Source organism: Pteropus alecto, unplaced genomic scaffold (assembly GCF_000325575.1).
Source record: "Pteropus alecto unplaced genomic scaffold, ASM32557v1 scaffold50, whole genome shotgun sequence".
Classification (NCBI taxonomy): Eukaryota; Metazoa; Chordata; class Mammalia; order Chiroptera; family Pteropodidae; genus Pteropus; species Pteropus alecto.
Window position 1 is genome coordinate 17,485,752 of NW_006431918.1, and position 19,347 is coordinate 17,505,098.

General features: G+C 37.7%; 1 protein-coding gene across 1 annotated transcript in view; it reads left to right on the plus strand.

The window, feature by feature from the left end:
• Positions 1–19,347, plus strand: part of SH3RF1 (SH3 domain containing ring finger 1) — a 140,060-nt gene that overhangs the window by 97,623 nt on the left and 23,090 nt on the right. Inside the window, 4 exon segments of the mRNA XM_025042977.1 lie at positions 4,893–5,195; positions 9,727–9,837; positions 17,526–17,677; positions 18,835–19,005. Of these exon segments, the coding sequence (XP_024898745.1) occupies positions 4,893–5,195; positions 9,727–9,837; positions 17,526–17,677; positions 18,835–19,005 (737 nt within the window).

Sequence of the window (19,347 nt, forward strand, 5' to 3'; positions counted from 1 at the left end):
TATTCTTTACATAAAACCAAATGGTTCACATGGTTCAAAGACCGAGATGCAAAAAGAAAGAAAAAAGAAAGAACCATGAAAATACTAGGTAAAAGTAGTTTTCTTTTAAAAAATAGTTATGGAATACGGTTTTTAAAGCATGATGTTAAATTGAGATGCCATAATGGAAAAAGATTGAATTCGGAACATAAAAATTTATGTATAATGAACATATATCAAGTGAAAAAACATATTAAAACTATATTTCTCCTTTGATGGATATATACACATATATACCTACATATTATATTAATAACATATAATATATAAAGAGCACTTATAAATCTATAAGAAAAATACCAACAACCTAGTAGATATATAGATAAAGCATGGGAATAAGCAAATCTTAGAAAAAGAAATTGGATGCTTAATCTCATTAATAAATGGATAAATACAGATGAAAACAGGTCTCTTACCTCTCCACCTAATAGAAATTTTAAAATTTATTGATAATAATACTGTTAAGAATTTGAGGAAACAGGCTGTTTTATACACTATCGGAAATGATACAAATCGACACTTTTTTTGGAGTGCAATTTGATGATAGCCTTCAAAAAAATATTCTAAGCCTAGTTCAATCTAACAGTTTTACCCTTAGAAGTTTACCCTACAGATCTGCTTGCACAAGCATAACAAAATGCATGCCATCTCTATACAGTGGAATAGTGTACCAGATTGTGTCTATTGACATGGAAAAGTGTTCATGAGATACTGTTAGAGAAGAGACTAGTACTTACTGCTTGGTTTCATTTGCCTTAAAAATAAAGTAGATGCGTATTTAACAACATCTACTTAAAAATATGTGGAAGAATATGTTCTAAATGGTTAAATGTAGATACATCAGGGAAATGGGGGGAGACAGATATGGGAAACTAGCTGAGGCCTTTCACTTTTTACTTTATAATAATCTGTACTATTTTTTAAAAAAATAACATATATTACTTTTATAATTTTTAAAACCTTTATTTGCCGTTCATAGGAAAACTACTAGGTTCAGGGGCACTCTAGTGGGTTACAAATTCTTCAAACCTACTGTTTGTATTCTCTAATATTCATATAAAATAATAAGTATTCATGTTCTCATTAAATTTTTTGTTCTTTTAAAAAAAATCTGAGTCCCATCTTTTAAAAAGGCCATATTCTTTTTAGCAGACAATCACACACACACAAAAAATATTTTTGTATTTCTTAAGCTTCCTTGTTGTTGTCATTATTATTTTGTTAGTATTTTCTTTCTCATGTTTACTAATACTTTTGATAATCTCAAAGACTAATTCTTTCTAAATTTTGAGGTTTCCCAAAAAGGGATTTTAGCGTTTTAAGATCAGCAAATCGCATTAATCCGTCCTTTTAGCTCCACTGTGCTGAATTTTACCTTGTATCCAACCTAAGTCTTATCAAATATTCTTTACCAAGTGCTCAGAAGAAGGTATTTTAAGATATAAATTTATTTTGCAGATGATGAGTGCACTCCTAAACTTAAAGGTCATGGCTAGATAAATGTCATGGAAAGTCTATGCTACTGAGCTCAAACAAACATTCATAAATGAACTTTATCAAAATGCCATTAAAAGCTATCAGATCCTTGCTTTCTTGTTGTTACTCAAGGTTAAGTTATACTTACAACAAAAGCCTCGTTAAGTTTCTGCTTTACTTAATGCTTCTACCAAATAGTCTTAACTTTATGATTTTCTTTGGAACTTATAAAGGCTGTAAATAGCATTTCTTAATACTAACTTCTACTTCAGAAGAATTCTAGAGTACTATTAAAGTATGACAGCATCCTGCTAACATACATTACCGTCCATGTATAAAAATAAAATGCAGGAAAAAATATACTAGGCTATTTAGAGGAACGGAAATGAAATAGAAAACTTAACTATTTAGAGTGAGATCATGCGTTATACGGGTGGAGAGCTAAAAGAGACAGACAAAAAGATCACTGACTCCAGCTTCCTTATTTTATAGTTGAGAAAGCTATGATCAGGAGCGGTAAAATACTTCTGTGAAGGTCATAAAGTTACTTACTGGTTGTGCCAGGGCTATAACAGTGGTCTTCTACGTGCAGTTTGCTCGTTCCATTGCAACATCATTTGTCCACCTGCAGACACACATGCTTCTGTATGTAGACTATATTTTTCTGAACATGGCAACCCTGTGGCCCAGGAGTTCCACTCCTGGACATATATCCAACATCCACCAAAAGACATGTACAAGATTATTCATGGCAGCGTTGTTCTTAATAGCCAAAACCGATAGCAGAGAAGGTAGGAGAAAGGGGAGGGGAGAGAAGGGGAACTGAAATATAAGTCAACAATAGAATGGGTAACTAAATTGGTGTATATCCACACAGTGGAATATTACACAACAATTAAAAGATTCATGGAACAAAATGGATAAATCTCAAAAAAGCATATTGTTGAGTGAAAGAAGCCAGACATAGAAATTATGGAGTACATTTGTATTATTTATATCTGTATATATCTCATTAAGGTCAGGGAACATTTCTCAGCATCTGTAGCTCTCTAGCACCTACCACGTTATCTGGCACATAATAGGTGCTCAATGTATATTTATTTTAATGGAAAAATATGTGATATAGAAAAAGACTCAAGGGATGTGTTTTTCTATTGTGAAAAACAACAGGAAATATAGGGAATAATACTTTAATTCTCAATTGTTTACCAGAGCACGGCCTATGGAAACCTTAAATATTAACACAATATTAACTATAACTGACACTTGGCTAGATATGACCACATCTAGACTATGGTAATATTTCAGACTATTGCAAAACAGACACTGCTAATGGAGCCTCTGGTATGACCCCAGAATTAATTCAACCATGATATCAAGTATATGTAATAGTTTTCTCTATTCATATTTTTGGCCTCAGTGGAGAGAAAGTCTTCTCAACTTCTTCCCTTAGTTCTTAAGCAGCAGCAGTGCTGCTGAGTTAATTGGTCAGATTTTAGCACATTGATTAGGTCGTGCTTTTGAGGATTTGTATCTTGGGGTCTAAACGAGCTTATACTAGAAGGAGGCTTTCTCTGACTCCTTGTCCTCTGACACTGGTGGGTGTACTGGCCTTTCATCTCATTGGGGTGATAAGTTTAGGATGAGGGAAATGGAGTAGCTCATCTATCTGCTTTGATTTCAGACTCTTTACACCCAACCTGTGTAGGAATGAGGACTCTACCACCACATGATTCATTGCAGTTTATTAGAGCTCTACACTGAGGTTTGGGCCACTCCTACCGTAAAACATCACATTCCTTCTTTTGACATTTGATTTCCTTAGGGACTACCCAGAAGGTGGGTTGGCTAGACCAAGGTAGGATTTATAAATTCTGTATCTCTTGGCCAAATGCCATTTTAATGCTATAATAAGGCCACCGTTTCATATATCTCATTTCTTCATTCTTAAACACATAACACAAAGAGTCATGATCCTTTCTCCTGCTGTTGGCACTTCAGGCATCTATAGGTGTTATACTGCCTATTATTCCAAGTTATCACATGGAAAAAATCCTTAAAGTCTAAAGGAGAGGTATGCTCATGTTTGAAAAAGATGTGCCCTACTAATTATAGATTAGACAGACCAGATGAATGTGAGTCCCTGGGGGAACCACAGGAACAAATTGTTAATCAATTTGCAATCATCTGTAGAAGCACTGGCTACTGAGCTGCAATTAATACAGCTTTGTGAAAAGCCCTTTTTGCCAAAGCAAGTTCACTTCGTTAAATATTGGCAGACAAGATTTCTATTCTTCTAGTAGATTTTTCTCATCAACAGGATGAAAAAACATGATCTGAACCATTAGGTGGGTAAAAAATGACATTTGATGATCTTTTATCTAAAGGCATTTTTAAAGTGCTGAGCATGCAATGCTGCAATGGAAAAGGCTCTGTTATCCTTAATATTACTTAAATTACCTTTTAAAAGTTTATTTTTTTATCAATGTTTTTTTTATGAGAGGTTAAACTTGATTCAAGATTTTCTCATTATTGTAATATCTAGGTAGGTTATATGCAGCTTGTTTTCATTGAAGCTTTCCAGAAACATTGTATTTTACCTCAGGGAAAACAAAAAGCTTGTGTTCTTTCCTTTCTTGCTGGTGTTATCAGCCCATGCAGCTTTTGACCCCTCGTGCCCTTCATAGTGAGACAACTTTTCAAATGGACTAAGTTAGCTTGCCAACATGACTTGAATTTCATGTTTTACCCTGTTATGATTTAAAATGTTAGCACATGTGGAAATAACTAACACAGTGACATGACAAAAACATGTCAAGAGTTCCTACCAACTATTTCATGAGTCTCCCCCAAATACATAGAGGCAGGAGGCTATTTTATATGAAAGTGCATGAGTTAATATTTAATGGTTTCATTTTTTGTCTTCTTGCTCATTTTTCCCAAACCCAGAAGGTGCCCCTTCACTGTTTATCTGTGCTCTGAGCAAATTCCCAGTTGTTGGGCAACAGAGTTGTTAGACAAATGGTACCCTTTTAATTGTTTTTCTCTTAATCTCATCAATGGACTAAATATATCTTCGTTTATTACTGGCAAATTTTTAAATTAGATATTTCGAAGGTTCTTGGGGGAAAAAAATTTTAACTGCATCAGTCTTTCATTGGAATTATTCATTCTTGATTTAACATCTGTCTGTGGCATAGATACTACAATGAAATCCCATATTTAAGAGAAAAGATATCTCACACGGTTAAAAATATATACGTACTCGCATATGCAAATTTTAGTGATGTTAAATTTTAGATAAAAGCATGTCGAAAAATAAATCCCAGTGAGTCCATGAGAATTGTCTAACCTTCTTGTGTTGATTTGGTTTGCAGTTTAACTCAGCTGCCAAGCAGCTGATAGAGTGGGATAAGCCTCCTGTGCCAGGAGTTGATGCTGGAGAAGGTACTTCGGCAGCAGCTCAGAGCAGCATTGCCCCAAAGCACTCCGACACCAAGAAGAACACCAAAAAGCGGCACTCCTTCACTTCCCTCACCATGGCCAGCAAGTCTTCCCAGGCGTCCCAGAACCGCCATTCCATGGAGATCAGCCCCCCTGTCCTCATCAGCTCCAGCAACCCCACTGCTGCCGCGCGCATCAGCGAGCTGTCTGGGCTCTCCTGCAGTGCCCCGTCTCAGGTAAATTATCCCAATGGCATGAAAAGAACTCAGCCACAAAAATGATCCACTTACAAACGTGTTTGTTCACTAGCTGAAAAATGTTGTTTATTTTAGCCTTCAGAAGATGGGCTCTCCTAAGGAGCAAAGCCTTTCTCATTTTGTAGGTGGGAAGTGGAGAACAGAAAACTGAGTTATGAACTCAAAACTACTCAGTCATTTTCAAAGGAAAGATCAGAAATTACAAGATGATTTAAAGTTTCACTAAGCAATCACTTGGTATTACAGAACCTTCTCACAAAGCTGCTTTGGGAGATCTTGCCAACTAAAACTTTCTCTCCATCCAAACTGAAGATGCTATGGTCAAAACTCATAAAGTTTGCAGTTACCTGCATCTCTGTAACTTACCTTGATATTTAGGCTTCCCAGTTAGAGTTATAGAGAAAAGATGTGAAGATACATTTACTTTAAGTTAAAATCGACATAGAATTTTTTTAAAGCTCATGAGTTCATCAAGATTTTGGCCTGCCTTGGAAAGTAGCTGCTTATTATTCTTGTGTTAAGTAAAATGCACAAGATGATTGGGAGCATTCGTTCATTTATTTGGCAAACATTTATTGAGTGCCTTATTATAGATCTTTCTAGGCACTGTTTTACTATCTTTATAAAGATAAATAAGACATAGGACTTCTCTCCGTTAGACCTTATTTCTAGATTGCAAAATAAGCCTGACTATGGCCCTGCCTAAGTCACAGGGCTGCTGTAGTTATCCAATTAGATGACAGCTGTATTTTCCTCACTGCAAGATCAGAGAACCTGGTCCAAAGTAGCCTGCCACAAGCAGGAGAAATTTTTTTGAAATCTTACGTTTTATTTTAAAAATTTATGCAGCTTTTAAATTCTACTCTACAATATAGCTGTGGTTTTAAAAAAAAAAAAAAACCATAAAAATAAATTATTTTCCCTTAGAAAGAAAGGAGGGAGGGAATGACACAATCTTTGTCTTCAAGAAGCCTACACAGTTTAATAAGTACCTGTTTGGGACCACAGTAAACATTTATAATACAGTTTTTGGTATTCCTTGCCAATATAATTAAAAATTATTTTCTCTCAGACTCATTTATTTGACCCAGCTCCTTTAGATTCATACTCTAGGTTGTGAGTTGAATGCTTTTACTCTCTGAATAGGATTATGGTTTGTCAGTGTTTTTTAGGTGTAGGGCCATGAAACTTTCCATCTAATATGGGGAATAGGACACACATGTGCACACGCATACACACACACACACTAGAACAGAGGGCTATGAGGGCAGAGGTCTTTGTTTTGTTCATGATAAGTCTCAAAGTCAGACATACATTAAGCATTCAATAAATATTTGTTGAATGAATGAGTCATCTGAAAAATGGATAGAGGGGAAAACCATATCATTTTACATGTAGCTCATTATGCTATGTGAAAAATAGACATGGTTTGTAGATTAGAGCAAGAAGCATCATGTAATCTTTTGGCAGTAGAGAAAATTAAAAGAGAAAGGAAGATAAACTTAGCGTTTATATATTTTGCTGCAAACTTAGGAGTCAGGTGTGAGCTTGTCTCGAGCTGCCACTCCAGAGCTAGGAGTGAAGACTATAAAGTAGATTTATTTTTGTTTTGGTTTGACTAGTTTAAGAAACAAGGCTCTTTCTGTGTTCCCATTAAAACAGTTTCCCCTTCATCTGAATTCCACCCCTCTTCCCATATTCTAATTTGTTCTGTTTTTGGTGGCGACGTGATGCCTCAGGGAGAAGTTATTTCTAGAAGAGGATGGGAGATGTTTGAAGTGCTGCCTAGTTTCTCCAGTCTAGGTTTATAGAAAACACTATTTATCTCTAGTACTGTGTACATTGGAGGGAACCAAAGTCGACAATGAAGCAATGAGTATGTGTAGCATATGTGACAGGCATGCACTCTCTTAACCATGGAGAAGAGTGGATATGGAAAGACGGCACTTGCGAGACCATTTAAAACAGGACTCTCCTTTTCTTATGCCCAGAGAAGGATCTATCGTCAGATTTGACTGAGGTACCTGGCTGATGTGTCTCCTGCTATTGGCCCAATTTCTGTATTGCTTTTTCTTAATTAGGTTTGGTTGAATTTATTTAAAAATCCAAAGTGAGGGGCCTAAAGATGTGAGTGTTCATTTTTTCTCTCACGCGAGTGAAATCCATACACACATTGGCAATTTCATGATGGTACAATGGTACCTTCCAGCTCACCTTTCCACCATGTGAGTAGATCTTTGTTCTCATGTTTCTGTATGGCAATTAGAGATCTGTCTCTCTGTCACATCCAAATTCTAAGCAATATGATGGGGAAATGGAGCAAAGGAAGGAACAGAGGGCTTGCTTGCTATTGTTTTTTGACTATTGATTGAAGGCTGAAGTTTCAAATACATAAATTGGAAGATTATTTATAAGCTGTACTGTCCAGGTGGGTCACCGGAACAGATGTGCATGGATGTTTGTGATTGACATCTATAAAAATATGATACTACAACCAACCAAGACATTTCACCTATTCCTCTGATAGTACCCTATGCCCATGATATTTTTTTGACCTCTGCCAGCTGGAGGAATGATTCATAATAAGTGTTTTTATGGCATTTTTGTATTGCCAGTGGCTTCAAGGGAAGAAAGATCTACCCACTCTCTCATTAGCTTTCTCACCTTTTCTCCTTCTCCACATAGCCCTTTCTTGTAGGAGAACCAACCTAATATGCAGGTCCATGAGAAAAGGATAAACACAGCAGAAACTCAGGTTGTACTTGCTCAGGACATGCCCACCTTCAGGCAGTTTTATTCTGCTTTTAGTTATTTCTTAGCGACTTCTGTCTCTTCCTTTACCCCAGTGCTAGGAATGGCCCCGTGTTGAACTAGTATCTGCAGGATTCGTCTTGTTCAGTGCTTCATTCCCATGTCTGCGATGACAAAGACCTTAGGGAACCTCTAGTTCAGCTCTTCACAGGGGTCCAGAGACATGAAGTGACTTGTCCAAGACCATGAGCTTATTAGCAGCTAATTATCCTAGCTTCCATTCTAGGGCTTTCAAGAGAAATGTCAGTCAAAGAGTGAGATCTTTTTCAGATATTTGTAGCGTCAGTCCCAGTAAGCTATATTTTGGTGAATTTTTGTCTATCCTAAAGGTTCCTTGATAATGGTATGCACCTTGAAATGAGCTTCGTTGTATCTTCTAAGAAAGCCTCCATCTTTTATGTGGTGCCAACTTGTAAATGATCTTGAAGTGTGTATATAAACAGATTTATAACAGGATAAACAGGATAAAAAGCTGAAGGCCATTAGGTTTTATCTCAGAATGAAAAACCAGTGTGCTTGCCATTAGAAATTGATCGGAAATAGACTTTGGAGAGACCGAAAATGAGAGTTTGGGGAGAAACTCTTGTTTGTGGCACCCCTTGGATCTGCTTAGATTCAACCAATATATGAACTAACAGGTACAGAGGTAATTTTAAAAAGGTGTAGATTCCATGTGTAACAGATTTATTTGTGAAAGTAAACTGTATGACGTGATGCTGATTCTCACTGGCCTTGGCAGGGTCTAATCCAGTGGGAATCTGAAAGTTCTTTCAGGCCCTCGGGGAACTAAACTCTCAGCTTTGTCCTAATAATCTTTTTTCTTAATTTATGAGAATTGAGGAAACTATATTTAGCTTCAGTTTTTATTACAGAAGGCCTAGCATTTTGGGTATAGCATTGCTTCCTTGAGGAAACAAAGTACGAGCCAACCACATTCCTTTAATAGCGAAAGAAAAACATCCATTCATGCAGAGAGCCCGCGTCCCTACTTCAGCATCTAGTACCACCCATTCGGCAGTCGGACTTGATATGCAATGATTGAAATTGATCAAGTAACTGAACACAGGCAATGAAATGACCTGAATAGCTCAATTTCTTCCTAGTAAATTAATCTTGAGTAGTATGGATAAGACACCTTTAGAAACAGAATGAGGATAGAAAAGATTCCTTTAAAGGTTTATAAATAATTGCCTGCTATAAGAATGTCTAGGCAGCTGCATTTTAATTATGTGTCCCCACTGAAAGGTAGAAATAGTGAAAATGATTCTGAAAATAGCAAAATACCTTAAGCATTTCACAAAGACTTAACATATTGATAGACAGGTGAATATTCATTGGGATCTTCAGGGAAATTGTTAGTAGGCTAATCAGACCAGGCTAACCATCCGAAAGGCCGGCTTGGTTCACGGTAGCATCCCAGGTGGGGCAGCATGTTATTGTGAAGGGCAACAGCAGTTGGATTCTATATGTACAACACTGTAGTGACCAGTATTTATCAAATGATTCCCCAGTATCTTAATACAAATTAGGTAAGCAGTAAATTTGGGTTGAATAAACTGAAAGGGATTCTGCCTTCCAAGAATAATAGAAACTACAGATTTTTTTTTTTTACATCATGACTTTCTTTCCCAAGGTTTAGCTGATATAATCTGTTCTATTAAATATAGTCTTTTTATTAACTTTTTTTTTTCCCTGGCAGGTTCATATAAGCACCACCGGATTAATTGTGACCCCACCCCCGAGCAGCCCAGTGACAACAGGCCCTTCATTCACGTTCCCATCAGATGTTCCCTACCCAGCTGCCCTTGGGGTAAGTACAGTTTCTCCCATCTCTATTTCTCCAGTAGGTATTAGTCATGTTAATCTGGTGCATCCACCTCCTAACACCTGCAGTTTACATAACACTTGCTAGGTGGGGTGGATCACTATCTTTCATCTATTATTTCTGTTAATCTCACAAAAACATTAGGAAGTCTCTTGCCTGCGGCCTGCAAAAATTTTCACAGTATCAGTGGCCTGAAACTATTAGAAGAGCTCTGTAAAATACTTTTCATTTTCCTTGTAGTTCATCCTGATTTCTTGAATGTTTAACCTTTATTACTTTTGAGTTTCTAGACCTTGCTTATTTCTTACAAAGACACATCAATAGAACCAACGAGGGAACTGGTATACCTAATGCTAAATGATTTTCTTTGAGTCACACCATAAGTCGATTTCAAATCTCTACGTTTACTATTCACCTTTTAGTTTCTTGTCTTCTGTCAGTATATCCCAAAGGTCTGTGCTGCCTTGGAAAGCCCTTCAGATTATGCTGATTTTCTTTCTGAAAACATAGCATTCTACAGACAGTCTAAACACTAATTGCTTTAAAGCATCCTAACAGGGGAAATTAATAGGAGGAATGAGACCAGCCAAGGGAGATAGATACAAAGAATACTCTAGAGAGAGAATTAAAAGAGAAGAAACAAGCAAGTCCAACAGGTTAGCAGAAACAATAGTTTAAATCCCTATTTCCTACAATTGCAGGCAATTGAACTGCAAGGAGCCAGCAATTTGAGACATCTCTCAAATTATACTTTTAGACTGTTTCTTCCAGTGCTGAGTTAAATGAGGGTAGAAAAAATTATTAAATCAGATCACTCCAGTGAACCCCATCCCTGTAAGTTGCTTTATTGACTCTCACCTGGTTGTGATGCTCTCAGAGAAATGGTGTGGCCTGGAGATGAGGATACAGACCTGGTTTGGAAGCCCAGCTCAGCCACTTATTTGTACTGTGACCATGAAAAATCACTCAGCTTTTTTAAGCCTCCGTGTCCCTGCCTATAAAATGAGAGTAATAATATCTACTTTGGAGAGTTAGCACCGTACCTAGAATGTAGGAAGTGATAACTATTATTCATCTCGTTATTGGCCTCCATTGTTGCAAGGTAGGACTGTGTGTGACATGTGCCATTGGTTTACTCTAAGAATGCCTTGGGAGGGCTTGGTTCCTTTTGTTATGGTTTCTCTGTTCTCTGTGTCAGGAATGGTGAGGCTTCTAAGCAGTGGGTTTGTTTTTAGGTTGTGGATTTTATATATATTGTAGATTATATTTCCCTCTGCTAGAATGCTTAGAACTAAATTGGTGCTTCCTTCTAGCGGGGACATCACAACATGTTGGTCAAAATGTTGGCTCCAACTGGTTTTATTGTCTTCATTTTCCTTTTGCTTCATTTTTTTTTTAGTTGTTTTTATCTCGATACATTTTATAAGTAATTGAAAACTGACTTTGAAACAAGGCAGAATATAAATAAATGCAGAGTTATTACCTAGCTTGACTTAGATTTTCGAAACCTTTTTATAGAATTGAGCATGTTCTTGTATTTAAATGGAAGTTAATAATGGCTGACTAGAGGTTAAAGTTTTTCTTACGTTACCATAACAATTATAGCTTCCTTGATAGTGTATGTATGGTGCAGGAGGAGCAGTTGCATTGATTGATCTGGAGAGATGATATTCAGGTGACTTATTGAAATGTAGTTTCTCTGAGATTCTGTTAGCCCTGGGTGTTTTGACCAGAGCTGAGTTCCATAGTCATCCTGCCCTCTCACCTCTGGAGAAGACTCTTCTTTCCTTCCTTCCTTTCCCGTCCCAGTACATTCACAGCCAGTTGGTATCCCCAGTGCTAGATGACTACTTCACATGGAAAAATTCTAACCTGATTTCTTAAGGGAAAAAAGACTGATATTTCTGATCTTAGAAAAATTAATTAGTACAAAAGACATAGAGCTGGCCGAGTTTCATCCCTTATGTGCTAAACATTTTATAACATAAGAAATGGCTAATTGCTCTTAGCCAGTGGTGCACTCTAGGGCAAACCAATGGGACAGGTCATAAGGGAGCATGAATATACAAAAATTAATTTACGTTCAATCATTTCATCCTAGGATTACATAAGAAAAACTTCATGTTAAGCCAGAGGAAGGTTTATTAAACCGGTAGTCTACTATGACAGTTCCACTCAATGAAAAACGAAATATAAACAGACATATCTGCCGTCCCAGGAGATGTCTAGATTTGAAAGTCCCCTGTAGGTTGGAAGAAATGTTTTGGATTTAATCTGTTAGGGGTAAGTGGGAAAAATCTGTATAGCATGTGCCCTCTGCATCTTAATCATGGCAAGTATCCTATGTAAAATTTGAAATATTTCGTAAGACTTTGAGACTATCACAGCAATATTATGCACCTTGGTAGGAAAGAAACTGTGCTTTTCATGGTGTAAATATATAGATAATAACTGGCATGAATAGACTTGGAAGTGAAAGTTATTTCTAGTACTTTTTTTTATGAATTGAGACTTTTTAATCTTTTATGCAGAATGAAGTTATGAGCATATTGTCTCATACATCTCACATGTGCAATTAAAATGTTAAATATCTAATATTAGGAGCAAAAGCAGTATTACATTTATCTAATTCAGACATCAGACTATTAACAGTGGTGAGAGTTTTTTCTGACTAATTTTGTGGGGGCAGGAGAATGAAGATTTTAGTGTCATATCTTTTGCAGAATGGAAGAAGAACTTTTAAAACAAGCGATTAATAATTCTTAGACTTCTGGACCAGCTGAGAGGTAGTTAGCCGGTCGAGAAAGGCCAAATATAGCCCATAACCAATTTATAAACAGATTGCATCCAAAAATGTATAACCTTAACTTAAAAAATTTTACACACGCACACACGCGCGCGCACGCATGTATGTGTGCGTGCGTGTGTGTGTGTGTGTGTGTGTGTGTGTGTTTAAAGAAACAATTAAATGATGTCAGGTTCCAGAATAGCCAGTATGTAATTAGTTCATTATAGCCAATGATAGAGGCTAAACAGGATTTATTGCTATCAACAGGGTCAGGGAAAGGGTCTGGAAGGAGAAGGACGGGACTGCCAACCTGGGTAGTTCGAGAAGAAGTAGAACCTTTGGAATTGGCAGGAGTTCTGAAAATCAGGATGAGGGGTAGGATATCGCCAAAACTGTCATAAGAAAGGGGCTTTAGCATCTCAGAAACTGAGGCCTCTTGATCTACAGCCTGTTGTTCTAACGGGGTAGAAGCATAGCATGTTTTCTCATTTGTGAAACACTGAGGATCAGTTATCTTCTGTCTGCAAAGCTAGGTGCCAGCAACACGAAGGTAGGTAAGACAGCCTCTGACTTCTGGGTCTCATGAATCATAACAGTAGCTTCCATTTATTGTGCTTCCTGTGCTCCAGGGAACTGAGACAGGCAGCTTCCCTAATCTGTTTTTAACTCCATCTCACAGATGGGTATATTAAGGCATAGAGACCTTATATAATTTATACAAAGTCAATTAACTTGTGTAGGTATCTCTTCTAACAAATCAACTATAGAACAGTAAGTCTACAATTTGTGAGGGAAATTCCACTCCCAGAGAGATATTTACAAATTACCACATTCTTAATTACTTCTTCTCCTTTAGACATCGTCTAAGTATCTGTTTCTAACATCTTTTAAATATTCTTTAATTTTTTTTCTTTATCTTCATAGCTATACCCATTGCTGACTGGCTTAATTCCAGTGAGCATCCACTTGAGATGAAAGACTCACTGATTTCCATATTTATCTTAATTTTATTGAATTCTGATACCTAAGTTATTTACCTAATACCTAAGTTATACCTAAGTATCAGCACTTTCATTTTGCTACTTGTTACATAAAAAATAAGGTGAAATACTCAAATAACTGCACAAACATTGCTGTATGTCAGTGGTAATGCTGCTGAAGTTGATAACACTGTGGACTTGAGGGAACATGATTATACAGCAGCTTAAACTGTTCCCTCACTGGCCAGTGTACATGCGTCTGAGTTCAGTACACATTCCAAAAAAAAAAAAAAGACTGTTTAGAGATGATGATGTATATTGAAAGTGAGTTGATTAGAAATCAGATGTTTAGAAAGAAACAATGATGGAATTGAGGAATATTAAGTGTTATTTACCCAAGGGACTCAAAAATGCCCAAACTCTATCCTGCCAGTTACTCTTCTATTTTGGGAAGTATGTGAGGGAGATGCAACAGAAGGGACAATTGGAAAGGAAATGAACCTTTTATTGTCGGTTGAACTTGGACTTAAAACTACAATGCAAAGTACTTTACATCTGATAAGCTGGCCTACAGACCCTAGTCCCCTATCCTTAGCCAAATTCAGATCTAGCCACTATGTGGGCTGGTTACATGAAAGGACAAAAGGAGAAGAGAGCACCAGAGAGGAGGAGTTTCACATCCACATAGTTGAACTTTTCACTCACAGCGTCCGCTAGCAAATGTGGCCTGTCAGTGGTCTGGAATCCAACCCACTCAGAGTGAGGGCACTTTTTTCCTGGTGCTCATTCTGACAAAGGAGAAAAATCGAGGACTGACCTAAAAGGCTAAGCCAGGAGAGGAATCTGCGTTTTTCTGACTCCAAAGCCCAGGCTTCTTCTATAATGTAAAGCTGCCTCTTCTTTCAAGATCAGTACATCAGGAGAATAGAACCTGGATGTGGCAAAATATGACCATTTCACAGTAGTAGATCAGTATGTCCTATTTTTAAGCCAAGTATTACTCAAAATTACTAATTCTTGCCTCAGACCATCACCAAATGCTGGTACAAAGAAGGTCTGAATCTATAGAAGCACAAGCAGGAAGCTCATTTTTAGTGAATATCAGAATCACATCCAGTTTTCTACGTCAATATTTTTGCAGCCTGGGCCATAGCTATAGACAATTTTACTTTGATAATATAGAGCAGTTGCATTTCCATAAAGCTAAAACTACAAGTGATGAGCACTTTTCCAGCTCCTATTGATTTAACAAGTAGTATTTAGTGAAAATGTTATTTAAATATGATATTAGGTTCTGAACAATATTAAGTTAACAAAATACTGTTTAGCAAAATGTCACCTATGCTGGTAGGAGGCCCGTAGATGTTTTCTTGCTGCTGGCGGAGAGTGCTTCTTGGCCTCTGGTGCCTGGGCTGGCCCCGGCTGTGAAGTAATAGGCAGGTCTCCAGGTCAGCTCTGGGTGAATGAAAGGTTGTGGTTTGCTCTGTAGAAATTTTAGGTCTTGCAGGATGGCAAGCTGCCTGAAGCACAACACATAGTGGATTACCTTTTGAACTTCCACATCACCAGATTATTTCAGTTTAGGTTGTTTATAGAGCAACCCACAGAACTTCCTAGTCTGTCACCACTCTGGACTCACCAGAGCCCTATCATTTTACCAACCCCACAGGGCCAAGCAACATCTAGGAACCTGATTTTAATCAGACTGTCTCTCTTGGTCTTTGTGTGCTTACATACCCACAAATACACATGCACACATACATGTACATTTCCCCAGACATAGGTAACCCAGCTTTGGGGAAAAAAATCTGTTCAATTTTATTAAGACCATCTATGTCTCATCCACAAAAAGAGAGAGATAATTGTATTTTAAAAAGAGAGAGATAATTGTATTTTCTCTCAAGCACGACCTTTGAGATCTTTCATAATATCCTCTTTTATGCTATATTTCAAATGCCTACTAAGTTATTCTTTGTAATAGTAATGTGCATGAAACATTTGCTTACTATATTGTTTAACTGTGAGAGGTGACCCTTCTTTTACATTTGTTAACAAAATATGACATGACACGTTTTATCAGGTCAATAGATGTTCTTGCCTTCTTCTTAGGACTAATTTAGTACAGCCTCTGGTTTAATAAGTTAAACTATAACTGATAATTTCCTTTCCTCTTGAAAATGGAATTCTACTTTGAGTGTAAAATGGAGCTTTTCGGTTCTGTGCCTTAGGTACTATTTTAAGTAATTTCTAGGAGTGATTATTGTTGGGCTCCTGTTGAGCATGTGCCATTTGTCTTCTGCCTTTTCCACAGCCATGCTGTTTTGAGATTGGGTTTAGGAAGATTTAAATGGAAATCAGTTAAGTGGTAATTTTACAGTCTCTGTATATTATTCTACATACAGTCTAGACTTGTTATCTCACCCGTCAAGCCGCTGGTGTGTTATTACCCATGAACTGCCCAGGTCACATGTGCTGACTGTTTTACCAAGGATTAGCTTCACTTCTCTTCACTTTGTCACTGGGTAGAGACGGAATGGAATGAGTGTTTGACTTTCTCCTGGTTAAAGGTTTTGAAGGCTCTGAGCCCAAGTCCATGCAAATTCCAGAGCTGTCACAAATCCTAATTTTGCCGCGTTTTGTGTGGAGAAAGTAACGTTCATGAAGCTCTAACTCTGTGAACTGACTTCCCTGCCTCGTCCAGGTTAGCACTCTGTAAGCAGCTCTGCACCTCATTTATTTCTGCACTGACTCTTCAGCAACAGGTTCAGCTACAGTATGGGAGAAATCCTTCTTGGAAGTCACTTTAGCAGAAAATTAAATATAATGTGTGAAAGAGTGGCAACGTATGTCTAGACGTTTACAATGTTTTTCTACTCAGTTTATGATGTTTCTGGAATTATGTACATTAACAGGCAGATGAAATCAATATTGATGAGATTCAAATTTCTCTTCTAAAAAATAGAAAGAAAATGACTTATGAGCTATGTTCGAAGTCCTTGGATTTGTCTTATCAATATGCTGATGCATAGAAACCATTGATGCTTTCCTAGGTGCATTCTTTAGTCTCATTGCTCCTTTGATTCAGTTTTTACATATGGCGATTCAAAGATTTGGAGAGGACGAAGTGGGGGTTCAGGTAGGTCTTTGTTTGCTTGTTTCCCCAGGAGTTTTAGTATACAGACCCTGAGGAATTATCTGGGGTTTATACACCAGAAGGTAACAATTGCTCCATTGATTTTCAAAAGGCATGGAGTCCTGAAGGCAGAACCACATTAGTCTGTGACCATAAAGGAAACTGCAGCTTTTCACTGGTGTACTTGTTAAAGATTACCAGCCTTGATAGTACTAAATTTCAAAAGCCGGCATAGTTAAGAAAAGAATAAGCAAAAATAACAATAGCCCAGTGATTGTGGCTTGCTGTTGTTTGAGCTTTTTGGAGACTAGGCATCAAAGGAAATTTTCTTCTGAAGGCATGATTTGAGATATAGTGCAGCTCAATTGTTTTGTTTTGTGTTGTTTTTAAGTTTCAAGTTACAGAAACAATAACAAATTAATTCCTTGCAAGCAATGTGGCATTATAGCTGCCACCTTGAAAAGCGTTTGGATTCTTGTCCAATTCTATACTTAAAATTACATGCAATTGTTTCTTTTTTCTTTTCCTCCTTCCAAGTGTGATTACTTACCTGTTTGCTGAAAAAGGTTGCTGTGGCTTTAAGATCTTAAAGGAGAACAAGGTAGATTTTTTTAAAGGAGGTTTTCTTGCTAGGTAGCCTGCTGGTTCTGCTCTGTGTGGATTCCATTAAAGTCTTTTTTTTCATGGATTTCTGATTCCTTTTCCTTTCCACCTTACATAAAAGATGTAAATAAATGTTATTTTTTCCCCCTCTCTTTTCTTCTTATGCCAGACTATGAATCCTCCTCTTCCCCCGCCCCCTCTCCTGGCCCCCACGCTGCCAGGCGCTGCTGCTGCTGCTGCTGCTGCTAGAATGGGACCCAGGCCCACAGCGGGACCCACTGACCAGATTGCACATTTACGGCCTCAGACTCGCCCCAGTGTGTAAGTGAGGGTATCATTTATTACTGCTTACACGTTCATTTCAAACTAAGCCCAAACAGCAGAGGTAAAGAAACACCTCTCTGATATGAGGTGGTGACAGGCTTATGGCTCACAGAAGTGGTTTGTGTTCTGCAAACTTCTACCCAGTCATGCATATAATTAGGAAACTGCTGAAACAAATAATGAGCTCTAATACATGAGCTCTCTGGGCAGCCATCCTGCTGAGTGAAGGCCTTCCATAGTGTAGGCAAACAGAGCTGTTTGCTTCTTCACAATATTTTATGTGTATGGAACTGCCTTTTGAGCCTTTTGTCTCCATTTTCGTTCCTTGCCTTAGGATGCTAAGGAATGCGAAGGTATTCCACACAAATCAGGTCTAGTTGTGGTATGGACGTGAAAAGCTCTAAGTCCCCAGCAATAAGTATGCAGAAAAGTCTAATTACCTTGTTCAGAGTTTACCAATGGCAGAAACAGCTAGAGTTTTCTGGATCCTGTATTGTATGAGTTTATACACGGAACAGCTTAGAGCCCTGGTACAAACTGATAAGTATTGCCTGCCTGGTTTCCATATGTCGGTGGTACGGTCACCTTGCATCGTGGGGTTATTTTGCAGTCTCTGTGATCTGGACTTTCTTTCCCTTTGACTTTTTCAAACTCGGTATTTTTACTGGCTGAGCATTCAGAAACAGGTGCAGCCCAAGCTTCTCGGTTCAGCTTCTGTGTGGAAGGCAGCACGCTGTGCTTCCCAGTGGGATTTCATACCATATGTCCTCATTTGGGGCTCCTTCCCAAGTCTAACAAGTGCCGTTTGAAGAGCTCAATTTTCCCAGTGGGTACCTAATCCCCAACAACAAGTTAGGCGCTCTGGGAAGCTGCATTAATTCTTTCACACCCTGCGAGTACCATTTGGTGGGATAGTCACCTTCACACAGAGAACCAAGGTGGCAGTTCTAAATCAGGAAGGCCTCTGCCTTTTAAATGTAGATGGCAGAACCTCTTTCAGTGGAAAATTATGAATGCTACTTGCAGGTTAAAGGATTATACTTTCTGTTTACATTTGTACAAAATGTTTAAGACTTTATACCAAGGAAGAGTTTCGTGCATCTTGGGGTTTGCCTGTTACTCAGCCTGAACTCAAATATTTTTTTCTATTCTAGGTATGTTGCTATATATCCATATACTCCTCGGAAAGAGGATGAGCTGGAACTGAGAAAAGGGGAGATGTTTTTAGTGTTTGAACGTTGCCAGGATGGCTGGTTCAAAGGGACATCGATGCATACCAGCAAGATAGGGGTTTTCCCTGGCAATTATGTGGCACCAGTCACAAGGTATGGTTTTGAATAAATAGTTTACTAACTTCTAAACAGAGAAGCTTTGTTCTTTCCATGGCTCTCAGCCTATCCAGATTCCTTCTCACATTATAATTGCCTGTTATAGAGCCAACAATAAAAAAATCCATATCTATGTTTGCTGAAATCCTCTTTAACTCTAAAATTTTTAGCTTACCTTCCACATGGATGTATGTGAAATTGTAAGTTTCTACAAGTAAATCTACTGGGTTTTAAGTTACTTGCTTTAAGTTATATGTGGAAGACTCAAGTAGATCATTTTCAATATTTTCTGCTTGAAAAAAAGCATAATGTTTAATATAAATAAAAGCTATATTATTA